The sequence below is a fragment of the Notolepis coatsorum genome, assembly GCF_963971535.1.
Source record: "Notolepis coatsorum genome assembly, chromosome: 2".
Lineage (NCBI taxonomy): Eukaryota > Metazoa > Chordata > Actinopteri > Aulopiformes > Paralepididae > Notolepis > Notolepis coatsorum.
The window spans coordinates 84,822,378-84,834,946 of record NC_140166.1 but is presented as its reverse complement, the minus strand read 5'-3'; the positions used below and the strand labels follow the sequence as shown (position 1 = coordinate 84,834,946).

The window sequence follows — 12,569 nt, the reverse complement described above, 5'->3', positions numbered from 1 at the left end:
ATGCCTAGGAGTCCTCTTTGTTATGACCGTGTCAGTGACCGATCCTCTCTGACACCAGGAGTCCTCTTTGTTATGACCGTGTCAGTGACCGATCCTCTCTGATGCCTAGGAGTCCTCTTTGTTATGACAGTGTCAGTGACCGATCCTCTCTGACGCTAGGAGTCCTCTTTGTTATGACCGTGTCACGTGTCAGTGACCGATCCTCTCTGATGCCTAGGAGTCCTCTTTGTTATGACCGTGTCAGTGACCGATCCTCTCTGACACCAGGAGTCCTCTTTGTCATTACAGTGTCAGTGACCGATCCTCTCTGACGCCTAGGAGTCCTCTTTGTTATGACAGTGTCAGTGACCGATCCTCTCTGACGCTAGGAGTCCTCTTTGTTATGACCGTGTCACGTGTCAGTGACCGATCCTCTCTGATGCCTAGGAGTCCTCTTTGTTATGACCGTGTCAGTGACCGATCCTCTCTGACACCAGGAGTCCTCTTTGTCATTACAGTGTCAGTGACCGATCCTCTCTGACGCCTAGGAGTCCTCTTTGTTATGACAGTGTCAGTGACCGATCCTCTCTGACGCTAGGAGTCCTCTTTGTTATGACCGTGTCAGTGACCGATCCTTTTCTCCTGTGATCCCACGCAGAGTGCAACTCCTTAAACAACCTGGTGTCAGAATGCTTCATCCGCTTCTTCCTGGAGACCATCGGCCACTACTCCCTGTTCCTCACGCAGGGCGAGCGCGGCGGCGAGCGCCTCTTCCAGCGGGACGCCTTCCGCAAGTCGGTGGCCTCCAAGAGCATCCGGCGCTTCCTGGGGGTGTTCATGGAGTCCCAGATGTTCTCGGGGTTCATCCAGGACCGGGAGCTGAGGAAGTGCCGGGCGAAAGGTACCAGACCCTCTTGCCTCTTACTGCCCCTGTAGACAGGGGGTGTGAAAAGTACCCAGACATTATACTTAAGTGAAAGTATGGGTACCGTCTCAAAATCGTACTCAAGTCAAAGTCAGAGTATCTGGCTAAAAACACACTTGAGTAAAAGTAAAAACTATTTTTTATTCCGGGGCGATGAAATGTTCCGTCTCGTCCTCTTCATCACTCGTACTATCATTTGTGGCCATCTTCTGTAGCTTGTCACTCTGACTGTCTATTCTTCTGATAGCAGGTGTTTAATGAAAGATCCCCGCTTTCTAGTCTTGCACAAGGACCAATCAGCATGGGTATGGGCGAGTTAATTTTCCATTGATGGGTATTTGATTGGCTGTTTTTAAATAAAGTGCGGACGCAGGATTAATAACGTTAACGTTCGTTCGGCCAGAGAAACAAATATACTAATTAAAACTGTTGGACCTGCGAGATTTGTACTTTGTACTTTGTAGGTCTGCATTTTAAATGTAAGGAGTAAAAAGTATGTTTTTTTTCTCTCTGAAATGTAATTGAGTAAAAGTACAAGTATACAAACCTAATAATACTCAAGTAAAGTAAAAATCCCCAAAAACTACTTAAGTATTGTAACGAAGTACAATTACTCAAGTACTTTACACCCCCGCCAGACTCTCACTGCCCTGTAGATGTTATGTCACTCCACCCCCTGTGATCTCAGCTCTGTACTGACCTCTAGTGGGCAGAAGTTGTACGTCGATTCTTAGGCAGACAAGGTTACTTCAACAGTGATGCTTGACATACTTCACATCATGTATCAATTTAGTTAGCTGTTAAATTAGGCATACATGTATATGAACACATGCATGGTTGTGTACAGTTAAGTAAAATGTTAATGTAAATGTTAAGTATACTTCACAAGCTTCACAAGCTATTTCACATAGTTGATTATTGTATATTGGATTATTGTATATTGGAGCTTATCTTGTGTGTGTGTGTGTGTGTGTGTGTGTGTGTGTGTGTGTGTGTGTGTGTGTGTGTGTGTGTGTGTGTGTGTGTGTGTGTGTGTGTGTGTGTGTGTGTGTGTGTGTGTACTAGTCCTATGTCCTAATTACTTGTATTTACATTATGTTATGATGTCAGTATTATGTTGCACGGTCACAATGTACGTTTTTTGTGGACCCCAGGAATAATATCTATTGCAATGCTTTAGCTAATTGTGGATCTTAATAAACTAAACTAAACAGACTGTAGGACCTTTGGAATATCCGTCACGTGTCCTGATTGGAGCTGGTGTTGTTCTGACAGGCCTCTTTGAGCAGAGAGTAGACCAGTACCTGGAGGAGCTGCCCGACACAGAGCAGAGTGGGGTCAACAAGTTCCTCAAAGGCCTGGGTGAGTTTTCTATGATTGATTGATTGATTGATTGAAAATTGTATTAACAGATTGCAGAATGGGTACAATACAGTACAGCTCAATACACACAATTGTTAAGGGGATGCAGACCAGAGAAAGACTTTCGTCTTGTTTACATCAGGGTCCCCCATTTTCAATTCATCATAACATATATGACATACACGACATACAGATAGACAGTACTGCTACATCTATACATTTATGACATACCAGATTTACAAATACAGTACTGTTTGTGATACAAGAAGAGTCTAAAAAAGAGAGTATATACATTTGACGAAGAAACTGTACATTGGAGGAGGTTGGTAGGTAGGAGGTTGGTAGGTGGGGTGGGGTGGGGGGGGGGGGGGGGTTAACTGTACATTGGATTATCGACGAAACCTTACTTGGTCCCAAGAAGAGGGTCTTGTGTATTATTGGCTTTAATAGGACATTTATTGTACATTGGAGGGGGTTGCGTTAGGACATTTACAGGGGCCAGTTTCGAATTGCAGTTTCTCGTAGGTGCTCTTTGAGAGTGGTTTTGAAAGTGGGTGGTCTACTGGACTGAGCTTTTGTTTTGTTCATTATAATACGGTAGTGACTAGATCCCATCACCTGGAAGGACGTCTTGATGGCGTGTTACTTTTTAACAGCGGAGCAGTGCAAGAATGTGACAATTTGACCATGTGACCGCGGCAACGCGGGAGAGCGGCAGTGCGGAAATAGGCTGTCTATTGCCATTCTCTAAGCTCCTTAACAGCGCCTAAACTTAACCGTTCTAACCTTAACCAACTCCGAAACAATGCCTAACCTTAACCTTAACCTTAACCATGCCTAACCTTAACCTTAACCATAGAAAGAATATTGCCATTCTCTAAGACAAACTCTAACCTTAACCAGCTCCTTAACAGCGCCTAAACTTAACCGTTCTAACCTTAACCAACTCCGAAACAATGCCTAACCTTAACCTTAACCTTAACCATGCCTAACCTTAACCGGCGAAAGAATACACGTTAAAAAAAAAAATCACGTTAAAAAAAAAATTTGATGGGATTCGAACTTGTCAACAACGGACCGCAGGACCGCACGACCGCTGCGTTGCCAGGTGAGCTGAGCGCCGAATGAAAATCATGGCGGATTAGGGCGGTTACATAATGCCGCAAGCTCTGCCGCTCCGCTCTGCGGTTGCCGCGCCTGCCGCGGGGCGTGTCGCAGCCAATCAGGGAAAACGCGGAAGCAACGGCAGCACTGCTCCGCTGTTATTAAGCAATAAGCGTCTTGATGGGGGTTGTTACTTTTCTACCAAGCCGCAAAGCCGTAACGTCATAATTTTATGACTTTACCTTAACCCTAACCTGAACCATTCCCTACACTATCTACATGTTATAAAATAGATTTAAAATGTCCTTCTGGGAAATGGGATTTAAACACAGCCTTGTAACGCCTTGATTTTTAAAGGGGTGTTCCACAAAGAAAAATGCAATCCTATGACATCATCGAATTGCATTGATTGAGATGGTTGAAAGAAGGTTTTACGAACATTCATGTTTGCTCACCTGCATCAACATCATCATAATTTCTTTTTATATATATATTTATGTCAACTGTTGACTGTCTATAAAATCCTCTGTCAATCATCTCAGGCGGTGTGATTTGATGATGTCATTTCCCTTCCTTTGGGAGCTTACAACTCCAAACTCTTGTCAAGTTTTAGGGGAAATGTCTACTTTTGCAGAATTTACAAACTCAAAATCTATTTCAGTGGAATGCCCCTTTTCGAAATTCCAGAAACGCTGCATTAGTAACAATCGCATGCGTCATGTTTTGTCTATTTATATGACGTGCATTTTTCTTTATTTTCCAGGGAGTAAAATGAAGTTCCTTCATAAAAAGAACTGAGAGAAATTCGCTGCCGCTCTCCAAACACCCAGAGTGTCACATCGTGCTCGGCGACCTACTACAAAACCCCCAAACCCTGTCCAAAAAAAGAAAAAGTCTCCATATCATGACGATTCTCGCCCGTGCATCTGTCTTGTCAAAATAACCTTGTTGAAAAAGTGTACATATTGTATTGTAAACTGGCTGTGATGCCCTACGGTGTAGATGTGCTCAGTTGTATAGTACCTCACGAGGGCTGTGTTAGTGATGATGGTAGGATGGTACAGAATGCGTGAGCCTTGGAGTAACCACTGATGTCAAAGTATGCTTGCGGGAAGAAAATCCGATCAGAATGTGTGAGCGAGTGCGAGTTAACAGGAGGAAGGTGTACATGTGATAATTCATTTTGATTTTGTTTTATTTCCTTGTGTTATCAACCTTGGTCTCTTGTTTTGAAAGCTGTAAACCCTGCTCATTTGTCTGTCGTGATTTGTACATGCATTAACAGAATGAAGAGAATGATTGTAAATGTTCAAAACGTACAGTCTTTTTGTAAAAAAATAAACAAAAACAAACTATTTCAATTAATGACATCAGACATAATGACTTCAAATGCTTGGATTCGATGATTATTCGGGAATGCTGTGATGCTTAAAACATATATCCATTACGTAACTTGCCTATAACTATTTTGTATTTATTATACATTTTTTTAATTGTTTTGATACAGTGACATTTTGTGAAATTACAATGAAACTTTTTGATGAAGCCAGCTAACTCAGACTTATTTTCCCTAGAGTAACATTAAAGGTGCTATAGATAACATTCAGCCACTAGATGTCGCACTAGAGCACCAGCATGTCCAATCAGGTGCATTCCACATGGGGGAAATGGGACGTAGGGAGGGGATACATGCCAACAATTTTGGACTATATTTGGAAGATAGATACCAGTTTCCTCTCTGTGCGTTCAATAGAAAACTATCTGGCTGCACGTTAGCCTAGCTTAGCACAATGAATGGAAGCGGACATGGCCGGTTAGCCTAGGGCTAGGCATTGTCCAACTAACACCTCTCCCGAAGGCTAACCGGCACTGTCCGCTTCCATTCATTGTGCTAAGCTAGGCTAACGTGCAGCCAGATAGCTTTCTACTGAACGCACAGAGAGGAAACTGGTATCTATCTTCTTGTCTCTCTCTGGAGAAGACGGTAAGCTAAAAGAAATGTTGGCGTGTTCCTTTAAACAGGTGCAAAAGTTGCTGGCAACCTAAACATGTCCTCCCTTCCACTCTGGTGGCCGTCACTCACTGACACTTGTATTAGATCTCTGAATGATGGAGGCTTACTGTTGATCCCACACATCATGACAGCTTTCTAATGAGTAAGACCTTTATGACATACCGGTAGGCCCGTGGCTAAGCTGATGCACAACAGATGGCTATTGTGTATATAGGTTTAGATAACCACTGTGGCTTTCCTTATGCTAAATGCAAAAATTGCTAAATGAGAGGATTTTACATTTTTTTTCACACTGCAAAAATGGTCCTTGAAACAAGGAAAATAATCTACCAGTGCACTAAGCACATTTGGCTTGACAAGATTTCTTGAAATAAGCACACATATCTAGGGTTCTCTCTTCTGAAGGGGGAAGGGATACCAGAAGATTTATTTTCTGTTTACTGCTGACCTAACACTCTAAATCAGTGATGGCTGTCAGAATATAGAGCTATTAGCCAACTATGTCTGATTGATTGATTGATGGATTGATTGACTGACTGTGACACTTCTCATAATCGAAAGACAAAGGCAACATATGAATAATAATTATTATAATTAGGGCAGAGTTATTACAACCTGAGACACAAATCGCGCCAACAAGCCACCACAGTTTATAATAACAATTGATCGAAAACTACAGCATACTGTAGTACAGTACGGTACATGCATTTGAGAATGACTACTAAATCTCACGAGTAACTGCGAGACTTCACATGGATTGTCAGCCAGATGTGCTGTGGACCAAAGAGCGACATCCGACGATCCGATGGAGAAATTCTACTGTGATGCATCTTCTCAGGTCAAGGTAAATAACTCTTCGGACATACAGTAGCGCACTTGTCAATTACAGCTGTGCGACCGACGCTCGATAGCTCGGCTATAGCCTAGGTTGTCCGCTCCGCAGCAGGAGATAATAACGCTACATCCATAAACAAACACCGTCTATTAATTTCTAATTCTAGTTGGTTGTGTTGTTTATTGTAGGCTGTGTGGTGTGCGCTCTAGTACGAAGATAATTAACGTGAGCCATGGACAGCAGAAAGACAGTGGTTGATGTTTAGAATAATTGCATAATTATTATTATTATTATCATGCATAATTGAATAATTATGCTCCCATCCTATCTATGCGCTTTGCTTTTTGACGTGTCAAATGATTTACCGTGAGTGTTCTATAATGGGTGGCAGTGGCACTATGATATGCCTCGTGTTTTATGGGCGTAATCGTGCGCACATAAAAAGTAGCCTAATAGTATTGGCCTATGATCTACAATTGTGAATTTACTACGGGGACGCTAATCAAAAATAATCATAGGATTACTGCTGTGCAGTGATATAGCCTACGGGGCATTTTGACTGACGTCTTTATTACCTCGGAGAACGTCTTAATAAACTGCTGTCATTCTGTCTAAATGCTGTCTAGTGTTTCATCCACCTGCCCGAGAGAACAGACAGGTACAGTAGGCGATTTCGAATGTAGGACGTTTCAGAATCGCTCGTTTATTATGCATTTATACCTGCTGCTGCCGCTGCTGATGAAACATGTCTTTAGAATATTTTCAAAGCACAAGATTCTGAATTTCAACACATTTTAGTGGTTCCAATTCCCGTACGAAAAGGTATGATGTTGGTTTGATGGTCATTTCAGTTTTACCATAGTACCGGCCATTATATAAATAACTTATTATAGTACTGGTGTACTGCCATGGTAAAAGTTATATATCTCCATGGTACCATGTACCTAAGTAATACCTTAGTATTATATCAAGGTAAACCACAATACCAATGGTAATATCATGGTATTTCCATATGGTCACTACCGTCATTGTAGTGACCAAACATAAATATATATACAGTAGGCCTACTGGAAGAAACAAGCAAAGGTTCTGAACACTCTGAAATACCATCATATCATCATTTGTAAGGTGATAGTATAAATTATGGCATTTACATTTTTTAGAATTATGAAAATTGTATTTTAATTATTGTAGACCTATGGCCATTCTAAAAAGCAAGCAAAATGCCAGTATATCTTTATTAGATTATCATAGTTTGCAATATTGTCATTGACTGGTACAGAGATGGCAACTGTAGGCCTACTAACACTGTACAACTGTACAAGCAAAACTGTACATTGGGATATTGACAACCATACTAGGTAATTTACATTGGAGGGGGTTGGGGGGGGGGGGGGAACACTGTTCAAACAAGCAAAACTGTACATTGGAATATTGACAAAACCATACTAGGTAAATTACTGTACATTGGAGGGGGTTGGGTTAGGACATTTACAGGGGCCAGTTTCGAATTGCAGTCTCCCGTAGGTGTTCCTTGAGAGTGGTTTTGAAAGTGGGTAGTGATTCACATTCCTTTACAGCTTTGGGTAGGGCGTTCCACATTGATGTGGCATAATTGCGAAACGTGTTTAGTCCCTTGTTTGAGCCAAATCTGGGTTTAACATGATTTGTGGAGCTCCCTCTGGTGTTGTGATCGTGGTATTCACTGACCTTTGGGAAGTATTTTGACATGTACATGGGTACCTTGGTCGTGTAGTGTATCTTGTAGACCAGGCCCATTGCAAGTTGCTGTACTCTGTCGTCTACTCTAAGCCATCCTAGGTTGTCAAAGTGGGCAGGGGTGAGGTGGGTTCTAGGAGTAAGGTCAAGCAGTAGTCTGACCAGTTTGTTTTGAGATGTTTGTAATTTTGTTTTTAGCGCTTTTGAGGTGCTTTGGTACCATGAGGTGCAAGCATAGTCGTAGTACCCTTGAATGAGTGCTCCTGCCAGAGTCTTCAGGGTATTCCTGTTTACCAGAGAGGAGATCCGGGTCAAGAATCGAGTTCGTTGCTTGACTTTTTTTATTACATTGGATGCCATTTTGTCACAGGAGAGATTAGCCTCTAGGATGAAACCCAGGTAGGTAATTTCATCTTTCCTTGTGACAATATTGTCACCCACTGTAACTGACTCTGTTTTGCCCATGAGATGGAGGTGAGAATAGAAACAGGGCGGTAGTTGCCTGGGTCTAATTTGCTGCCCTTTTTGTGCAGAGGGGTCACCCTCACAATTTTGAAGTCCTTGGGAACGTGTCCTTGTTTTATGGAGAGGTTTATTATGTGTGTGATGACTGGGGTGATGGCGGCTGCTGAGTCTCTGAGGAATTTGGAGGGGATGTTGTCATGGCCAGTGGCCTTGTTAGGTTGGAGGGCGCTCAGTTTTTTGAGTACCTCATCTGTTGTTACCATTTCCAGCTTGAAGTCGTCCTTGCGGACCCCTAGGTTTTTGTAGTAAGCTACTATGTGTTCTACCCCATAAAGCCCTGAGTGGGAGGGTAGTTTGTTTACCAGTGTTGTGGCTATGTTTGTGAAGAAGATATTTAAGTAATTGGCTACATCCAGCTTGTCTGTGATGAGCGTGTTGTCCGTTTTTATGTTTATGTTTGAGAATCTGGTTTTAAGTTTTTTACTGCAGCCTAGTTGATTATTGAGTAATTTCCAAAGTTTCACTATAAATATTCTCCCATTTCATCCATTTTAGATGATCACAATAGACTGAGGCAGTGGTTCTCGTGCACCTCAGGAAAATCCATTCACGCTAGCACAGTGGGGTAAACTGACTCAGGAAAAGGTGAACAAGTGTCACAGAGCAGTAGGGTTGGGCATCGTTTGGATTTGAATGATTCCGGTTCCGATTCCGATTCTCCATTTCGATTCCTGTTCTAAACGATTCTCGATTCCGATTCTTTGAGGTGCAGGTCAAAACAGGTCACAGCTTATTTCGCAGGAGATTTTTTAATTTTTTTTATCAAATCTTTTTTCATACTATTCACATTGTCAGTTGACTTGATACAGTTTAATTTGGTTGCTGTACTGTAACTATGGTATTAATTAACTAACTATTAATTAAAAAATAATCGAAATTAAGAATCGAAATGCAAATATGTTACTTCCGGTTCCAGAACCGGAAGTACCCTACAGAGCAGAACCCTACAGAACCCTACAGAGCAGTCACTAAATTTGTAAGGGCTCGAAATTGCAACCATTTTGGTGGGGGCTCAACAATAAATGACAATCAGAAATGTCAAGTTGCATGTTGTTATTCTAACCAGCTTAGTTCTGTTGCATTTCCAATTTATTTATTTAAATTATACATTTATCAGGAATCGATAAAGAACCGGATCGATAAGCACAATCTATAATGGAATCGTATCGATAAAATCGTGTCAATTCCCATCCCTATCCATGAGTGAGTGTGTGTGTGTGTGTGTGTGTGTGTGTGTGTGTGTGTGTGTGTGTGTGTGTGTGTGTGTGTGTGTGTGTGCGTGTGTGTGTGTGTGTGTGTGTGTGTGTGTGTGTGTGTGTGTGTGTGTGTGTGTGGGGGGGGGGGTTGGTATAACTTGTAACTGGCAGGGGTGCACACCTTCACTTTGACAGGGAGCATAGAGAGGTCCCATCACCTTTGGCTGTTTCAGACACTCCGTGACGAGAGGATACTGTAGGATTACGGGGACCGCATACACAAAGTAAATGGCAAATAAATGGCAAATGGCTGCATTTATATAGCAGCTTTTATCCAAAGCACTTTACAATTTGTTCCTCACATATTACCCATTCACACACCGACGGCAGAGGAGACCATGCAACTAGGTGCCAACCCAGCTCATCAGGAGCAATTAGGGGTTAAGTGTCTTTAAGCTCAAGGACACTTCGACAAGCTGCCTGCGGGAGGAGCGGGAATCAAACCGCGAACCTCTGGATTACCAGACGACTGCTCTACCTCCTGAGCCACTGTCGCCCCCCCACAGCATACTTGGTTCTGCAGGAAGCCAGGATGGCTGGTCTCCAGCGAAGGGCAACACGAGTACCTGAGGTTGACAGTACCTGAGGTTGACGGTAGCTGAGGTTGACGGTAGCTGAGGTTGACGGTACCTGAGGTTGACGGTACCTGAGGTTGACGGTAGCTGAGGTTGACGGTACCTGAGGTTGACAGTACCTGAGGTTGACGGTAGCTGAGGTTGACAGTACCTGAGGTTGACAGTACCTGAGGTTGACGGTACCTGAGGTTGACGGTACCTGAGGTTGACGGTACCTGAGGTTGACGGTAGCTGAGGTTGACAGTACCTGAGGTTGACGGTACCTGAGGTTGACGGTACCTGAGGTTGATGACGGTACCTGAGGTTGACGGTACCTGAGGTTGACAGTACCTGAGGTTGACGGTACCTGAGGTTGATGACGGTACCTGAGGTTGACGGTACCTGAGGTTGATGATGGTACCTGAGGTTGACGGTACCTGAGGTTGACAGTACCTGAGGTTGACGGTACCTGAGGTTGACGGTACCTGAGGTTGACGGTACCTGAGGTTGACAGTACCTGAGGTTGACGGTACCTGAGGTTGATGACGGTACCTGAGGTTGACGGTACCTGAGGTTGACAGTACCTGAGGTTGACGGTACCTGAGGTTGACGGTATCTGAGGTTGACGGTATCTGAGGTTGACGGTATACCTGAGGTTGACAATACCTGAGGTTGACGACGGTACCTGAGGTTGACAGTACCTGAGGTTGACGGTACCTGAGGTTGACGGTACCTGAGGGGTTTGACGGTACATGAGGGGTTGACGGTACCTGAGGTTGACGGTACCTGAGGTTGACAGTACCTGAGGTTGACGGTACCTGAGGTTGACGGTACACTTGCGTGACATAAAGGATGCATACCTTCTTTTTGACATGCTGCCATCGTTCAAAAAGGATTCACATGTAGCCCACAGACACCAGGGACGACTATAGACATTAGGGTTGAGTACCGTTCACATTTGAACCGATACCGGTACCAGTACCGGTTCCTGGAATTCGGTATCGGTACCCAACGGTATCTTTTTTCGGTACTTAACTCTCTCTGTAATAATAACCTAAAATGTTTCTTTCAGTTGAAAAAAAATAATGAAATATCCTCAATTACAACATTGTTATTTATTTAGAATATTTTGTTATTTATTGCTGTAACACGCCACACAAAATAAATGTGTTATGTTTTTAAATGTTTAAATATCAGCATTATCTGGCCATCCTCAGTAAATAATTATCAAACTCCTCTGACCACGTCTGGTTTTTCCAAAGACCCAAGAGACGGGACCACTACAGTAATATATATATTTGTGGAAAAGGCTCCCTCTTGTCTAGTAATATTACACTCTTATACGAAATACGTAAAGGTACCGGAATTTGGTACCGATTGATCCAGCGCCAAACGGTAGTATCGGTACTCGGTAGTACCGATGTAATTCGGTCGGTACCATGAAAAGTACAGAGTTCGGTACCCAACCCTAATAGACATCCCTCTGATTCTGGCAAACCTCTGCTCCGAGAGAGTAGCTGAGAAGAAGCTGGTTTACGTAACAAACGGCAGGTGGATGATTTTCAAAATGTTCAGTTGCTATTGCATGCACTCATCTGTGTTTCACTACACACTTGAGTGCATGCTTACCAACTGTTAGTCTGCAACACTACTATCACCGACATCTAAGAAGGGAGATCCCACCTTGAATGGCCCTTCTAAGGTTTCTCTCCTCCACACTGCCTGTGGAGCATTTTTCCCTATTGTTAGGTTTTAGTGAGTTTTTCCTTACCTTCGCGTGGGGTATGTCTGGGAGTGTTGCATTCTTTCATTTATTTGCATTTATTTAAAATCTGTTGGACCTTATGGTGTTCTTGTACTGTTCTTGACTTATTGTTATGTTTCTTCTTGACTTGTTTAAAGAAGACGTGTACGGCCCATGGGGACATTAACGTGTGTTGTCGGGCCTTACAAATACATTTGATTTGATTTTATTTGATTTATGATAGCCGAGTGGTTAAGACATGGTGTTGGAGGAGGATCCGCTCTCTGAATGTAGAAGTCTGCCGTCACCCCGGTGTTAATGGATGTTACGTAGGTGTGCTTTCAAGGGAGAGATCACGGCGCTCGCGAGCTTCTATTATTGTGTCGTCTCTTGAGACCTCGTGCTCTCAGCCTGCGTTTTGAAAGTAAGCGAGTGGAGTGTGCGTTAAAAGGAAAGGCGAGGGTTTAAAATGGCAAACGTACAAGTGAAGGAGAGACAGGGAGGCAGCGCCAGGATTCACTAAAGTGAAGGAGAGACAGGGAGGCAGCGCCA

General features: G+C 43.1%; 1 protein-coding gene across 1 annotated transcript in view; it reads left to right on the top strand.

Annotated features, from left to right (window-relative positions):
• The window catches only part of dennd2b (DENN domain containing 2B), a 112,858-nt gene extending 108,133 nt beyond the window's left edge, over positions 1-4,725 (top strand). Inside the window, exons 14-16 of the mRNA XM_084308247.1 lie at positions 638-880; positions 2,180-2,266; positions 4,134-4,725. Coding sequence (XP_084164373.1) covers positions 638-880; positions 2,180-2,266; positions 4,134-4,168 — 365 coding nt within the window. The 3' untranslated portion in view covers positions 4,169-4,725. The remainder of the gene's footprint in view (positions 1-637; positions 881-2,179; positions 2,267-4,133) is intronic.
• The last annotated feature ends 7,844 nt before the right edge of the window (positions 4,726-12,569 follow it).